Below are 17,310 nucleotides of genomic sequence, written 5' to 3' on the forward strand. Positions count from 1 at the left end.
GTAGAAAGACAGTGATCAAGTACATCCTAGAAATACATTGAGCTTCAGAGAATATCTTCTTTGAAGTATCTTATAGAGGACAAACCCCAAAGTTGGAAATTACAGAAAATAAATTTCTAGTATCAAGGAAATCGCAGAGAAAGTAAACCCTACCTCTGCCCCATCTGGATTGCCCCTCAGATTAGGTTGGGGACACTCCATAGAACCTGCCCATATAAAAACAAAGGTGGAAATAAATCAGCAAGAACTAGTCACAGATCCTAACCGCTGTGCACTGTAGAACAAATTTCAGAGATCACATATAAGCAAAGTTGTTTCCCACTTGAATAACACCTCGCTGTAATCCGTAATATTAGTCCTCAATATATTGTTGACCATAGCCAGTTTTCAACCAAAAATTACTAAGCAGGAAGGTATAATCTGTACTTGAAGGGCAAGGCTTAGGGGGAGTAAGGATATGCCATCAATAAAAGTTTTCTTTCAGTGGACCTGGTTGTTTAATGTAGAAGACAGAGCACTCGGAATTGATTGTTACATTTATGTTTAAGATGGGTTGGAGACACAGCTCAGTAGTCATTGGTCTGTTACTTGCCTTGCATGGGTGTAATGATGAATCTTCTCAACATGATGGGATTTAGAATCTCATGGAAAAAACATTTTGGATATCTGAGGGAAATTCTGTATTAGGTTAATAGAGGGGAGCAGACAACATCATCCCATGGACTGAATTCCTGTACTGAATAAAGAGGAAAAAGTGAGCTGAGCACGAGGATTTAATTCTCTGCACTCCTGACTAATGGTGAAAGATGACCAACTACTCCGTGCTCTTTGCTCTGTGTCGTCCCTGCTGTGAAGGACTCGGATCCCCAAACAGAGGCTGAGACAAACTTTTTTTTTTGGATTTTCGAGACAGGGTTTCTCCGTAGCTTTTGGTTTCTGTCCTGGAACTAGCTCTTGTAGACCAGGCTGGCCTCGAACTCGCAGAGATCCGCCTGCCTCTGCCTCCCGAGTGCTGGGATTAAAGGCGTGCGCCACCACCGCCCGGCTTGAGATAAACTTTCTTACACTTGTTTTTGTCACAGCACCGAGAAAAGTAATAATATAGTGAGCAGGGTCTAGTCAGTCTCCCTGCAGCACTATGATGAATAGATAGATAGATAAATGAATACAAGAATAAAATTCAGTGAGGCATAGCATAGTGGTACACACCTATGAACCCAGCACTTGGGAAACAGAGGCAAGAAGATGAGGAGTTCAAGATCATCCTTGGCTACATAGTGAGTTTAAGGACTAGCCTGAACTACTGTATAAGATCCTGTCTCAAAAATACTGCTTAAGAAATTGTTTTCTTTTTTCCAAATTAGAGAAAAATAAAGTCTAAATGAAGGAAAAGGTAGAAAATTTTGATTGTGAGCAAGAAAACACTTCTAAAATAAAAAGTCTAGAGCTTTTATAGTAACTGGAAAAAAATTCACTGGATAGGCCCAAAAATAGATTTTAAAAATTAGGATAAGCAAGGAAGTTCAACAGAGAGCATTAGAAATTTATTTGTCTAAGAACCAGGTTCAAATATTTAAGAGTTTTGTATACTAGTATGAAGTAGTCCAACGTAAGTGCAATTGGAGTTCCATAAAAAAGAGAGAAAGGCAAAAAACAACATGAAGTTAGGAGAAAACATTAACAGAAATATTAATGACCCCTAAAGAGGATAAATAAACAACAACATCTCAGCCAGGTGATGGTGGCACACACCTTTAATCCCAGCACCCTGGAAGCAGAAACAGGCGGATTTCCGTGAGTTCAAGGCCAGCCTGGTCTACAAGAGATAGTTCCAGGACAGCCAGGGCTATTACACAGAGAAACCCTGTCTTTAAAAAAATAAAATAAAAAACAAAAACAAAAACCATCTCTATGGAATCATGATAGACACTGATAGACAGTCTTAAAGAAAAGACATTGAAAGCAGGACAGGCAGGTGACCTAGACAGAGGAAGGGTGGTAAGGATCATGGCTGAGTTTTCCACGAGAAGCTGTGAAGGCAGAAAACATTCCCAATGTATGGAAAATGCTGAAGAAGAGAACAACTCTCAATGGGCTCTATATCCAGTGAAGCTGCATTTCAAAAGTGAAAGCAAGACATTCCAATTAAATAACAATTCACTCCTGAAGACTTGGATTTCACAACATTCTGAAGGAAGTTTATATATTGCTCGGTTGGTTCAGTTTCGTGGGGTAGGAACTACTGGAACTCAAGCTGTGCTCAGACTGCTCAATCACATGTCTCACTGAGTCTGACCTCCTGATACTCCCATCTGGAAACTCCAAAAGCTGGGATTACAAGCATGAACCTCCATGCCTGCTGCTTTTATTTCTCCCTGAGATGTTTGTGAGACCAAAGGAAATAGTACTAAGTAACAACTCAGATATAGGAAATAAACCACAAGTAGTAAGTCCAAAATAGTATGTCTTACTACTGCTCGAAACATTAATTTTAAAAGAATCTGTTAAGCCACACTTGGTAGATTGCACCTGAAATCCCAGCACCTGGGAAACAGAAGCAGGAAGACTGCCCCAAACTGAAGGCCTGCCTGGTTTACACAGTGAGTTCTAGACTAGCAATGCTACATAGGAAGACCCTGACTGGGAAAAAACTTTTTCAAAGATACTGTTAAAAATAATGAATAAATTAAAATGGTATCATTAAAAGTATTTACTATAAAGCAAGGCAAGCAAGGATGGGCAAGAAGCTTTTCTAGAAAGATGACTTAAATAAAACCTGTTAATAGTTCAAAGCATCACTGTCAGAAAACGCCCTATGTTACTTTGATAGATCATGGGAAATAGTTAAGAGCATATTGTAACAGCAGAGTGGCCACATTTGGAACCTTTGCCTTGTTTGGCCGGAGGTACAATGGAAACACTGAAACATTGGAAGAAATCTACTTGCAGTAATTCTTTTGATAGTGTAATATAGTAGTGATAAAATTTGCCCCCAAACTCTTTCTCTTTGTACTATATGTGTTTACTTAACAAAGTATGTATGGTGTGTGTGTATGTGTGTGTGTGTGTGTGTGTGTGTGTGTATACACATCTTTAAACTTACATATTAGAATTCTAGTAACATAACTTTGTAGTCCAGCGTTCGTCATGCTGGAAAGTGGTGCCTGTGTACTACATTATCAGATGCTTCAAGTCGCTTCGGGTTCTCTGCTTTCTAGGAGGAAGATATTATGTCTGCCCAGGGAAAAGAGGAAGCATCGGATAGACGAGTTCAACAGTTACAATCAAGTATAAAACAGTTAGAGTCAAGGTAATGCTTCTAACTGTGTCTCCTATGCTTCATATATGTGATATATAGTAGAGTTTCAATTTTATTTATTGGAATAGGTATTTTATAAATGCTAAATCAAAACTATAGCCATGGGCTTAAAATCTGAACATTGTTTTAAAAATTATATTATTATTATACTTTGAACATATGTTCAAAAATCATTTAGATGGCAATAGTGGCTCAGACCATTAATCCTAGCTCTCAAGAGATAGAAGCAAGAAGATCTTGGTTAGTTTGAGGATAGTTTGTGTACATAGTGAATCCTAGAATAACTCCTATGTAGAGAGACTCTCTCAAAAAGAAAAAAAATCATTTATATAATGCTTCTAGAGTCTAGACACCCAAGCATTGATTCGTTTCAATTTTGAGAGAACAAACACTTGCACCAAATTTAGACTAATACTTTTTTGAAAAGAAATAAACTCTTGGTTACCAGGACATTCTGTTAGTATGGTTACTAGAGTCACCATCTATAAAACCTGGCTCTGGCAATCACCCACATTAAGAAAAAACAATATAATATATAAATGGAAAAAATGTGTATATATACACACACATACATACATACCTACATACATTTACACATATACAGTTTTGTCCAAACCTAAGAGAAATCCTCAGCCTGTCTCTGCCTTACCTAACAGTACTGCAACTTAAACAAAAGATGAAATTAAATCCAGAAGATAGGAATGTGTAAATTTAGCCATGGGTGCCTGCAAAAGAAGATAAGCTTTTCCCCTGGTACCAGGGGCTTGGGTTTGTGAGGAGAAATAGTTTGACTCCCCCCTAGTCTCCATTATGACCTCTGTTATAATGCTATAGCACCAAAATCATCTTCATCTTCATTTTCAGTCCTCTTGATGTGAGCTTACAGATTTTAAAGTATTTCAAGGTTTTTTTAGAAACAGAAAGCCCTTCTGAAAAATGTTTAAAGTTTCTAAATCATAGTATCTGACAAAATTTGATGATTTACCAAATCCTCCATAATACTGTGTTTTAGCAAATAATACATTTAAGGTCTAAATAACCAATGAAACAGAAAGCAATGAAAATGTCAATTTTAACTATTCATTAATGTTCTTAGGCCATAAACCCTACCAGAAGATTATCTCGAAGAGCTGAATGCTGTAGATTAGTCTTGCTTCCTACGTTAAGTCTGACAGGAAAGCCCTGTAGGCTGCAGATTGATCCTTAACTTTATTCTTCCCCAGAAATCAAGCCACCAGTACCAATCTTTCCTATATTCTTGGAAATGCTAATCTCCAGTTGCCCTTCTCATCCATTTTCTGGATGAGATCACTGATCTCTCCCTCTGCCCATCATAAAATAGTATTTTTGACAATACTGTTGTGGGATATTATTTTAAGATGTTTTCCATTCATTTATGCTGTGGAGTATCTGTTTAAGAATGCAAAGATGTGTTGCATTTGTTTAACTCTGTAAAGCTGTGTTACTTTGCCTTATTAATAAAGAGCTGAATGGTCAATAGCAAAGCAGGAGAAAGTGTAGCAGGCCTGGCAAGCAGAGAATAAATAGAAAAATCTGAAAAGAGAGGATTGAGGAGCAAGAAAAAGAAAGGAGGACTCCAGGGGCCAGCCCCCCAGCTACACAGCAAACCCATGGGGTAAGAAGTAAAGAAAGGAATATAGGAAAGTAAAAGCCCAGAGGCAAAAGGTAGATGCAGTAATTTATGAAAAGTTGACTAGAAATAAGCCAAGCTAAAGCCAGACTTTTATGAGTATTAATAAGACTCTGTGTATTTATTTGGAAGCTCAGTGGCAGGCCCCAAAGAGTATAAAAGTTAAAAGTTAAAAAAAAATCAAAACAACAACATAATACCATTTGCCTTTTGTGAGGGCCCTTTTTTTTAATACTTTGAGAGTGTGTCAATGATTATGAGATACCTAGTATCTCAGGCATCAGCCACTAACTTCTAGCTGTTCCTCTCACCATTGTTGACTGCCAAAAGGTTAAATGTCAAACCTTCTTATTGTAGACTATTGAACTATATACAAAGGCGTATCAAAATGGTCCCCGAGTTCTTTTCCTTAATCCCTTTTCTTTGTGCAAATTGAATAACATAGCTTGAAAATTAGATTGTAAACTTTATTTAAGTTGGAGAACGTATTTTTCCTTTTTAAAACTAAGAAGTAGATTGTAACATGATACCAGTACTAAAATGATGTCTTATTTTAGATGTCAGTTGAATATTCTTGGGTTAGTAGTATATCCTTACTTTAATGTTTAAGCTATTAAATCTTGGCTAAAAATTATTTTTGTAAACTGATGATACATGCTCATAATTCTAATATTTCATACTTGTTTTGTAGCATGTAAGCACATATTTGTGGAGGTCAGAGGTCAGAATCAGCTGTCTTCCTCTGTTGTTCTCTACCTTATTTTTTGAGTCAGTGTCTCACTTAGAACTGTAGCTCCCATATGTGACTAGCCTGACTGACTGCCAAACACCAGCTTCCTTTTGTCCTTGCATTCATAGCCCTAAGATCCTGAGACACTGCCACACCTCTTTCTCTTATATAGATACTATGAGTAAAACACAGGTCCTCATGGTTATATAGAAAGTCCTTTTACTGACACAGCGATCTTCCCAGACCCTGATAGTTCATATTTTTACCATAACACTCCTTTAAAGTTTTTTAATGACCCAAGTTAAAAATGGTGTGATATTGAAATCACTTTAATGATTTTATTTACTTGTAAAATGAGTAATTTTTGTTTAATAAAATTTTATTGTTGGCATATTCATGATAGTATAATTGACAATAATGTGTCTGCCCATCCTAACTTTAAAATATACTGTTTATGCTAAGAATTTTGCCATTTAAGATTTAGAATAGCTAACAAAGGCAGAAAAAAATGGATATGACCTTTAAAGAAATCAATAATGATTATATCTAAGATAGAGAAGTAGTGAGCAGTTTTGTCTTTGATAGTTATGTTTTGGATGGCTTCAGGAAGTATGTGTAAGGTGTGTTTGGAATTCTTATTACTGTGTCTTCTGAGCAGAAATAGTGCTGAGAGATCTATGAAAGAATTAAAATAAATCCCAGGGAGACTAGGTATAATTTTCCACGCATTGTTTGGAGAAAAACTTTGTACATATGGGTGTTATGCCTACATATGTGTCTGTGCACTGCTTTCCTGCTTGGTATTCACAGAAGCAGTGCATAGAGAGTGTGGATTTCCTTGTAGTGGGGTTGCAGATAGTTTTGAGCCACTACATGGGTGGTGGGAATCAAACTCAGGTCTCTTGAAGAGCAGCCAGTGCTCTTAACCACTGTGTCATGTTCTGTACCCTGAAGAAAAACTTAACACACTCTTTAAAGCAACTTCTATACTCGCAGGTGAAACCACTCACTCGCCAGTGGTGTGAAAGTGATCTAAACTTAGAGTTTTCTGTTTGAGGCTGGAGGGTGACTAAGCAGTTAGAGCTTTTGCTTCCCTTACAGAAGATCTGAATTTAGTCCCAGCACCCACACTGGACAGCTCAGAAGCACCTGTTACTCCAGCTCCAGGAGATTCAATGCTCTCTTCTGAGCTGTTGTGATTACACATACAGATAACCACACAGAGATATGGACATAGATACATAACTTAAAAAATAGAAATAAAATCTTAAGTTTTTCATTCAAGGTTTTATTAGATAGTCTAATGACTCCCTAGCGCTGTAAAAACCAAAAGCACCAGACAAATCAGACTTTGCATTAGAAAGAATGATCATAATGGGGAATTCTTTTTTAAAATTTTGGTAAAGGTTTCACACAGGCAGTTAAACAAATGAGGAATGGCTCTTACAGGAGACATCATAAAGGATCTTAGCATATGTGAGTACAGGGTCTGCCCTTTTCTAGAAAGGAATAGAGGAACTTTTTAGAATAAGTATGGGGCACTACTTAAGTTCCTCTGTCTTCCTGGGAGCATGGAGTTCAACTAAAGCCCAGCATTATCGACATAAGGGAAGAACGAAGGCCAGGTACAGCCGGCGTCATATCACCAGTGCACCAAAGGTTAGAAGTGGAAAACAAAACATAGTGATTGACAATGAGTAGGGGGACTATTCCAATCATATAATAGCTGTCTGAATATCATCTGGAAAATAAAACCTTAAACATCTTAATAATGAAACAACATTTTCTTAGAAACTGAGCACTGTAATTGCTGACCTAAATCGCAGCTCTCATATCAAAAAGAATAAGAGTGAATCTGTTCTGAGCTAAGTGTGAATAGCCATGGCCTGGGAACACATTCCGATTACTCTAGATGATATCTTCCAAAATAGAGGTGAAGTGGGTACATAAGCTTCTGTAGTCATAAAACAGGACAAAATCACAAATGAAGGCATGTTATGAATGCAATGATGAGAGCAACAGGCAGGCTTCAGGTTACAGATCCCGGTCAGGAAGAGGTGTAAAGGAGACAGTACAGGCACTGGGAGTCATGAGTTTAAGGCCAGCCTTGGATATGTAGCAGACCCTGTCCAAAGCATGAACTTCAGCTAATATAATCATAAGATACAGAATATAAGCACATTTGAACAATTCAGGAAACTGTACGGTATCTTTCTCATGTACAAGGAAGTTGTTTACTGCCTTTCGCTTTCCCCAAGGCAGCATAGCATTTTTAGTTTCAGAATCAAATTTTCTTTCCATTTTAAAGCAGAAAATAAAAGGATAATGAAGTTGAATAAAAATTTATGTTAAAAAAGATATCTAAATAGTTACACAAAGAAAAAGTACTTGAGAAAATATAATTTCCCTCGAGTTTTTGGGGGGCAATAACTTTAAATTATCTTTGAAAAGCTGAGCTTCTTTTTAAAATATATTCTATAGCTCTGCCTTAAATTGCTATTTTACTACAAACACTTATGCTAGAATATTTTGGTTTTGTTGTAAGTTCTGTAATGTTCCATTGAGGATCTTGAAAATTGTCATTAGTAAGCTATGAAAGATTAAATACTCACAGCCCATGAATTCACATTGTATGTATGGCTGAAAGTCAAATACATGATTGTAATCTGTTATGCATAGAAGTTATCTACAACTCTGAACATGCCAGAAGACTTGTGCTGCTCCCAACCTTGGTCAGAGAAGATTCTTCCTACAGAAGACAGTGGTTACTTCACAGACTCATAACTCCTCAAAGTTCTGAGAGTAGGTATTTATTCTCAGAATGCTTGGCAGTAGGTAGAACAAGTATATAAACATCCCTACCCACCCCTACTCCGAGGCTGGGATAAGATCCCAGAAAAGGGACAGAAAGAATATAAGTGCCAGAGGATGAGGAGGTGTGCCCTAAAAGGTTGGCTTCTGGATATGACAAGAGCTGCTGCTGTGGTTGCCTACGCAAGACCTCCAGACGATCAAGCCAGTTTAAAAATCTAGCATGGAATGGAGAGGGACTCTTAGTGCCTCATCCCTAGCTGAGGAGCTCATGGCATTTGATGGCAACTGAGAGAGGGAGATTAAAACTGTTTTGGGGAGTGGCCATTGGTGGGTTTACCACATCCCATAAATGATCTCCCACACATTCCCATATGGGTAGCACAAAGTGGACCTAGTGGAAGAAAAAATAGGCATGAAATTAGGGGGTAGATGGAGAACACGTTGAGGGGGAGTAATAGAGCTGGGGAGAGCACTGGGAGACCCATATGGTGAAAATACATTGTATACATCTATGAAATCGTCACAAGATTAAAAAGTATGGGAGCCATGTGACTTCTTCCTAAAACAGAGCCTCAGAATAGCACAAACAAGTTCTCCTGTGTCAAGGCCAAAAAAGACACCAAAAAACCATAAGAGTCATCACACAATTGGAATCAAAATATCTTACCTTAGTCTCAGACCTGCTGCTCCTTTTATTCTTAATCAAAAGCTAAAACTCTCTAGATATGGTTTTCTTTAAAATGGAGTTTGTAAAAATCTACTTTTATAGAACTATATCAAGGTTTAAATGACAAATACATGTGAAAATAACACACATAATACCACACTATGGAAGTGTTTAGTAAACCTCTTATGCCATTTCTTCCCTTTAAAATATTTAACTCTCATATTGTGGTTATTAATTTCTAGACTGTGTATAGCTATTCAAGAAGCCAACGTACTAAAAACAGGGAAAACACATTTGGAAAAGCAGATCAAAGAGCTACAAGCAAAGTGTAATGAATCAGAAAATGAGAAATATGAGGCTATTTCAAGAGCCAGAGATAGCATGCAACTCTTGGAAGAAGCTAACCTTAAAAAGAATCAGGTAAGAAAATGTGCAAGCGTGTTTATAAATAATAAGATCGTCACATGCCCTAACAATAGAAGGATCATCAGCTACCAAATCAATGCATGGAAACAAAATACTACACTTCCCATTATCAAATAATCATGCTATATATATTTTAGATGGTAAGAGTAATATCATAAAATATGCTAACAGTCATTTTTCAGAAATAGCATTTAGATATCAGACTTTTATATCCCCGAACCCCGAGTCACTCTCCCGCATCCTCTGTGCTGTCAAAGCCGTTAACCAGCGTGTACTCAGTCAGATGACACTTACTCGTGTTGCTTTCCCTTTTACCTGTACAGCTCCCTCTCCAAGCAGCCCCTTAGCCCCTTTGATTCCTGTACTGTTCTGGACTATGCTTTGTTTCTTGTGCTGTATAATCAATAGAAGACAAAAAGGAGATGATTTTGTAAAATGTTACTCCCCTTTTTTGTAGAGCTCTTTATAGCATTAATGTGTATACCAGCATTTGTAATATATGCAGAGTCCTCCAGTAGGAAATGCACAAGGAATAAAGGAAGTATATTATTAAGGTTTCTTTCTTGAAGTGGTAGATTTTTCAAGAGAGATACTAAAAATGGAAATAATATAAGTTGAATTTTATAAGCCTAGTTAAAAGGAAGCTGGATGAGGTGCCACATGCCAGCAATCCCAGCACTCTGAAGAAGTGGAGCAGGATAATGAACTTAAGGCCAGTGGGTCCCACAATGTAAGACGCTGTTGGAGTGGAGGGGGAAGAATTATCTCTTCAAATCCAAGCTACAGAAATGCTGAAGTGCTTAAGCTTTTCAGTTAGTGTTCCCTCTGTGACGTAAATTCTGTCTCTCCATTCCTGGATTAGTTTAAATGCAGGCAGGCAGGTCTTGAGATACAGCTCAGTGACAGAATATTTGCCTGCCACATGTACCACCAAAAGGAGACACATTGTGCCTGTAAACTGTTCTCCATACCCAAGACAGATAGAAAATTCAAGAACGGGGCAAAGTTATTTGTCTTTACCCTCTGAACCATAGTTGTGTAAACACTTATCAGATGTCATGTGGTGTGTAATGGAGAGAGGGCAGAGCACCTAAGTCAGTAAATCCTTCAGAAGCAGACTATGGCTATTATGTTAATTTTCCTCTTGACTCATTGCTTAATTGCTAGAGGGTTTCCATCATGTGGTTGCTGGTTCAAAATCTAGAATGCTCTTTTTAAAAAAAGAAAAAGATTTGCTTATTTTTATTTATGTATTAAAAATAAGAAAAGTTCAGAATGACCCTGAGACTTTCAGTTGTGGAGATGAAAAAAGTGATGAGAAACTCTGCAAAGAATTAATTAATTAGGAACAGGTGGGCAGTACTGGGGAGATTGTTTATCATTCATGACTTATGCGAGATCGTCAATGGAGACATTCCAGCATTCTAGAATGAGACTCTGCTGTCAGAGACTGTATTACGTTCCCAGTGAAATGTGATGTTTAACGTGCCGTGATTAATCTTCTGAAGATTCTGCTTGAAGAGAAGCAAAAAGAAGATGACAGAGAGAAAATGAAGAAAACAATTTCCCAGCTTATACAAGATGCTGCCGTAAAAGCAAGGAAAGAAGTAAGGAGTTTTTAATTATACTTAAAATACAGGATTTAAGAATTTAAGTCCTAAGACTAAATGCTATTTAAATACTTTAAATTAAAACCTTGTGCACTCACTCTTAAAGACTATGTGAAACTGTGTATGTAAGTAATTAGAAACTGATGTTTCTTTCCCTTCAGTTGAACTGCTGTGGTATAGTGTAATACACTCCATAGTCTTTGACTGCAAGTGAGTTTTTTCTTACCTATATTTTTTGTGCTCAATATTTTTCCCCTTAATGGACTACAATTTCAAGTGACTTTTTTTATTATTTAAAAACACGAAGTCAACATATTTGCTTTCAAGCAACTAAATGGTAGTTTTCATTTTATAAATACATTGGAAATATATCCCTTAGAAATATTCTTTAGTCATGCCTTATCAAATCATATTGGTTGAGAACAAGCTATGTATGATAACATGAAATTGTAATAGAGCTGAAACACCTGTTACCTGGTATACTTACAGTACCTTTTCGTGTTAAAATACATTGGGGTAGACAGCACCACTGCATGTACCTTGCCTTTCATTACCATGCTGTGTAGATTCACAGCCTGTGAACCCTGAACCCCTACGTTATGCACATACACTCTTGTTATTCACCATTATCACATTACCCAACCGTGTTTCAGAGCAAACCCTGCTGTTACATAATGTGTGACTGCACTTTATTACTTGTTGAAATTAGATAATTTGCCAATGTAAAAATTCAAATTTAAGACAGAGTCAGACTAAACTTTTTATTCTAATCCTTTCTGCAAGTACCTTCCCTATATGTTACCTTGAGAATATTCTAATTTTAGACTATAGCTTTCAATACTCTTGACATACTTTTTTAATGGCTAATAATAAATATTGGTTGTTTTCATTATCTTTGTAAAAATATTTTATCATGTATTAGCATTCTAGCTGCATTTTTAAGATCAATTAAAATACATTGGTTTTTACGGCTGAAACAAGTTTTACTCATGTTAACCTATAAGTTCAGTGCATTTTTAAAAAGCATTGTGGTCTCAATATTTATCCTAAATCTTTATAAACTGTGGCATCTGCCACATAGACTCTAGGTATTTTCCTATTTGTAAGCAGCCCAAGTGGACATCTGAGGCTCTTGTGTCCCTCCTTGATCCTAGTTACCTCCCTATCTGTAAGCAGCCCAGGTGGGCCCCTGAGTCTGCCGTGTCTTAACTAAACATATCCTCCTAATCCCAGACCTTCCCTTTCATGCATGTTCCTATCTGCTTCCCTAAACCAGCCTTTCCCTGCTGTTCCAGGAATTCAGTGTGTGCCAAGCATTTTATTTGTTCTCTACCTTCTGTTGGTTCTACAATTACCAGCTTTCTATATCTAAACTTTAGAAGTAGCACATCCTCATGATGACGAGAAATGGGAAAATACTAGAAAAGGAAAATTAAATGTACATTACTTTTAGCCTTTTCTTTGGGTAGTCATTTAATAATTATCTATGGCATATATGAAACAAAACTGCATATACATGTATACATCCCCAAGCAAATATTAGAATCATGAAATTCTTTACTATCCACATCTTTATATTCCTGCAGTGTTTGTAATTTCAGAGAATAGATAATATTTTGATGAATAAAGAATATATTTATTAAAAAAAGAATATATTTATTCATCTTGTGTTTCTTATACAATAAGCACTGTAAATATGTATATTTACTTCTGATTATTCAGCTCTAGCTGAAAGTATTTTCCTTGAAAATGTGTTATCAATCATTTCCCTATTTATTACAGTTGTCAATTGCTCTGTCTCTATTTATTGACTGTAGTAAATATAATGAGCATAATTTTGTATATTTCTGTTCTAGTTATAAATTGTACAAAAATGTGTCAAAGTTTGCTTTTTAAGTACAAAAATGACTTATCTCTCAGATATTTCAATTTAAAATTTTAAAATAAAATGTTGGCCATTATTATTGCTATATGGCCATTGTTAGTCTTGTCTATTATTAAGTAGTTAGTTGGTATTTCACTTACAACTATCCTTTTATTCATAAAACTATAAAAGAAAATGTTTATGTAAAGAATATGTTTATGTGTTTGTAAAAACCAAGCTGGCTGTAGTGACACAGCACACAGTCCTATCAGTTCGGTGGCTGTAGTGACACAGCACACAATCCTATCTGTGGGTGGCTGACACGAATTTGTGTGTTCAAACCAGTCTGGGCTACCTGGTGAGAAACTAGAAAGAGAGTGGAAGGGAAATGCAGAGGGTGGGGTAAGAGAGGTTTTAGTCTCTGTGTAAACTTCTTCAGTCCACACTGTTTCATCAGGTCCCAGTGCTAAAGCTCTCATGAACCTTAGATCACTGATAATATAGTCAGGGTTAATACCTCAGAAGATTCTTTTCAGAAAATACTTTGAGTTTGGCAGCATTACAAAATACTTAAAATATATTTATTATTGTTGTAAAGCTTCAAGTTAGTTGTATCAGTATTGGACACTGAAGCATAGTTCAGAAATTGTGTCAGAAGACAGATACAATTTTGCTTTTAAGAACACAACTTTTTACATTTATTTTTAAAAAGGAGTCTTTTCTCATTTTACATACCAATCCCAGTTCCCACTCCCTTCCCTCCTCCTGTTCTCCTCCCACCTTCCCTCCTACCCCATCACCCATCCACTCCTCAGAGAGGGTAAGGTTTCCCATGATAAGTCACCAAAGTCTAGCACATTGCTTTGAAGCAGGACCAAGGCTTTACTATGTCTAGGCTGAGCAAGGTATCCTTCCAGAGAGAGTGAGTTTCAAAAAGCCAGTACAAGCAGTAGGGATAAATCCTGGTCTCATTGTCAGTGGCCCCACAGTCTGCCCTAGCCATGCAACTGTCACTTGCATTCAGAGGGCCTAGATTGGACCTATGCTTGTTCCCCTGCTGTGAGGCCGGAGTCAGCTTGCCATTGCTATGGGAGATTTAACTTAGGACAAGAAAGATTTATTTTGACTCACAGTTCCAGTGGCTGTGATCTGTGAGTAGTTGATCCCATTGTCAGGCTCTCAGCAAGACAGCATATCATAACAAGGACATATGGTGGAGCCAAACCACTCATCACATAGCCAGGAAAGAAAAGATAGGAGGTGCCAACAACCCCTTTAAATGCTTGTCTCAAGTGAGCTGAAGATTTCCCAGTAGACCCCACTTTTTAAAGGTTCTACCATCTCCCAATAGGGCCTTGCTGGGCACCAAGCCTTTACTAACTAGGATTCTAGCACTAACCTCCTCATCTGTAATGGAGGTAATAACTCATGGGGCTCTTGTAAGAACAATGAAATGATGATGCACATAAAGCATCTGAACAGTACCTGCTGCACATGATTCTCAACACAAGCTGTGCTCATGTTACTGACCTGTAAGCAAAATAGAGTGATCCTTAATCCTGGTTTATCTGAAACGTCAACATAGTTTATAGCCCAAAGTAAAGCCTAAAATCGAGCCACTTACTCTGTTTGGCAGATAACAAATATTAATTAATAAAATAACGTGCATCGCAGGCAATACTAAATGTATTCTAAGGAAAGTTTGTGCCATATCATTAAAATAGGTCTTTTTATATGAGAAAGTTTCCAAAGGCTTTAAGATCATAAAAGTTTCCTGTTGGTCTATATCCTCATCAATAATCCTCTTAGTCCTTTAAAAACCCTGAGAAACTTTTAGAAAAAATTATTGTTACAGACATCAAGATGAAGTGTAACTAATTCTTCGAAATGCTGTGTGCTCACCAGTTACTCCGTTTCTGAAAACCTTCATGTTTATTCAAACTTTCCTTGAACTCTCATTGACTCAGCACTAGTGTCTAGTGTACATTGTGCAAAGACCCTATACAGAGAACATAAGTGCTTTAAGAGTTATTAATTGCATGTCCAGTGTATGATTCTGCTTTGCTCCTCCTCCTCTGACATTTTGCAGCATTCAGGGAGACTGCAGACATTGGTTTTCACACCCCTTCTCTCACAGTGCTCCTTCTCGGCTGTGACATGCAGCAGCACCTTCCAGCCTGGCTGTCTCCTCTCCAGACAGGCATTCAGTAAATATGTAGAAACTGCAAATGCACTGTCCTCAAAAGTTTTAGATTGGGAGAATATATTTGCATTTAAAAATTACTTAATGCTGCTGGGCGGTGGTGGCACACACCTTTAGTCCCAGCACTCGGGAGGCAGAGACAGCCACTTCTCTGTGGGTTTCAGGCCAGGCTGGTCTACAGAGCAAGTTCCAGGGTGGGCTCCAAAACTACACAGAGAAACTGTCTCAAAAGAGAGAAGGGGTAGGAATGGGGAAGAATAACATTAGTTATGCTATCTAAGATAACGATTAAATTATTATTTAATCATTAAACATAAAAACATATGTTAAAACTTTTATGATTTTCTGCTTTCATTTCTAATAATGGTAAAATGCTAGTCAAAAAAATTATTATAAACTAAAGCTCTGTTTTTACAGTGTAAAAGGATCTTGAGACCAAAATACTTTATAGCCACTGTCCTTTTGAATATTTCATCCAGTTCTATCCTTAGTTCTCATGTCCACTCTTTGTTTTGCAATGCTGAAGGTTCTGGAGCCTTATGTATACTAAACCAGTTCTACAAGAGCAGTCCTCTGGTCTAGTCTGGTCTGATCTGGTCTGATCTGGTCTGGTCTGGTCTGGTCTGTATGGCTTGTATAATTTAGGGTAGCGTTGAATTCACTATATAGTCCAGGGAGAATGAACAGAATCTCCCTGCCTTAGCCCATCTGTGTGCATGCTCATGACAAATTCTTAGATATTTCATACATTATATTCCTGTTTATCTTTTATGCCATAAAAGCTATTTTTTAATAAAATTCACCATGTTATGTTTTTGTCAGTGATCATTTTTTTTATTCTTTACCTAAATTGTGTCTTAATTCACAGGTTGAAAGCACAAAGAAACAATATGAAGTACTGATTTCACAATTAAGGGAAGAACTTTCAGCTCTTCAGTTGGTATGTTCAAAAACCTTGTTAATATTTTCCTCCAAATATTACTTGCTTTAAAGACCAGTATATATGTTATTGGGAATTCATTTGTTCCATATACGTTTGTTAAGAATGACCTAAGCTTAGTTTGGATGCTCACCTTAATAGACCTGGATGGAGGTGGGTGGTCCTTGGACCTCCCACAGGGCAGAGAAACCTGCTTGCTCTTTGGGCTGAGGAGGAAGGAAGACTTGATTGGGGGAGTGGGAGGGAATGGGAGGTGGTGGCGGGGAAGAGGCAGAAATCTTTAATAATTAAATTAATTAATTAATAAAAAAAAATAAAAAAAATAAAAAAAATAAAAAAAATAAAAGAATGACCTAAGCTAAACAAAGTAAAAATCCACAGAAATGCTTTGTGCTGTCTTTGGCTTGTGGTATATAAAGTAGAACAGGTAGCGTTCATCACATTTCATTTGTCGTTGATAGAACACAGGGCCACTAAACCAGCCAGCTGCAGCTCCTGCCGTATGCTGGGTTAATCTGAAAGGCCAGGAAGGAAGAAAAGTTTAATGAGAAAAAATAATGAGAATTGTCTAGGGATCCTTAAAACAATGGTGTAACGACCAAATCTATATAAAACTCACTATTCTGTAAAAAACTATTTTGGCAATTTCACTATATAACAAATGTATTTTATACTATATATCAAACACTTTTCTATCTGAATGATTTTTCTAAAGATATATAACATCTACTATCACATTTATTCTGTGGGAAAATTGTGCTGTCTGCTTAAAAAGCATTTTAAATATTAAAGGTAATTTTTAAAATATGGAGATTTCTAAGGTGGATTAGAAATGCCCTTCTAGAAATAGAAAAAGACAAGATCTCCTGAGTAATTGGGAGCATGGGGACCATGGGAGAAGGTAGAAGGGGAGGGGAGAGAGAGGAAGGGTAGCAGAGAAATATATATAGCTCAATAAAAACAATTTTAAAAAAAAGAAATACCCTTTTGAGACTGGGCATGTAGCCTAGTTGGTAGAATGTATGCCTAATATGTGGGAAACGCTGAGCACCGTGTAAATTGTGTACTGATGCACAGCTGTAAACC

At 37.0% G+C, this 17,310-nt stretch overlaps 1 protein-coding gene across 2 annotated transcripts in view; it reads left to right on the top strand.

Moving 5' to 3' along the window:
- Sclt1 (sodium channel and clathrin linker 1) overlaps positions 1 to 17,310 on the top strand; it is a 99,939-nt gene that overhangs the window by 48,697 nt on the left and 33,932 nt on the right. For both annotated transcript variants that reach the window (XR_009056279.1, XM_057756971.1), the window contains exons 11-14: positions 3,219 to 3,310; positions 9,424 to 9,601; positions 11,116 to 11,214; positions 16,153 to 16,224. Coding sequence is in view for 1 of the 2 variants with exons in the window: in XM_057756971.1 (XP_057612954.1) it covers positions 3,219 to 3,310; positions 9,424 to 9,601; positions 11,116 to 11,214; positions 16,153 to 16,224 (441 nt within the window). In the remaining variant the exon portion in view is untranslated. The remainder of the gene's footprint in view (positions 1 to 3,218; positions 3,311 to 9,423; positions 9,602 to 11,115; positions 11,215 to 16,152; positions 16,225 to 17,310) is intronic.

The sequence above is a fragment of the Chionomys nivalis genome, chromosome 24, assembly GCF_950005125.1.
Source record: "Chionomys nivalis chromosome 24, mChiNiv1.1, whole genome shotgun sequence".
Lineage (NCBI taxonomy): Eukaryota > Metazoa > Chordata > Mammalia > Rodentia > Cricetidae > Chionomys > Chionomys nivalis.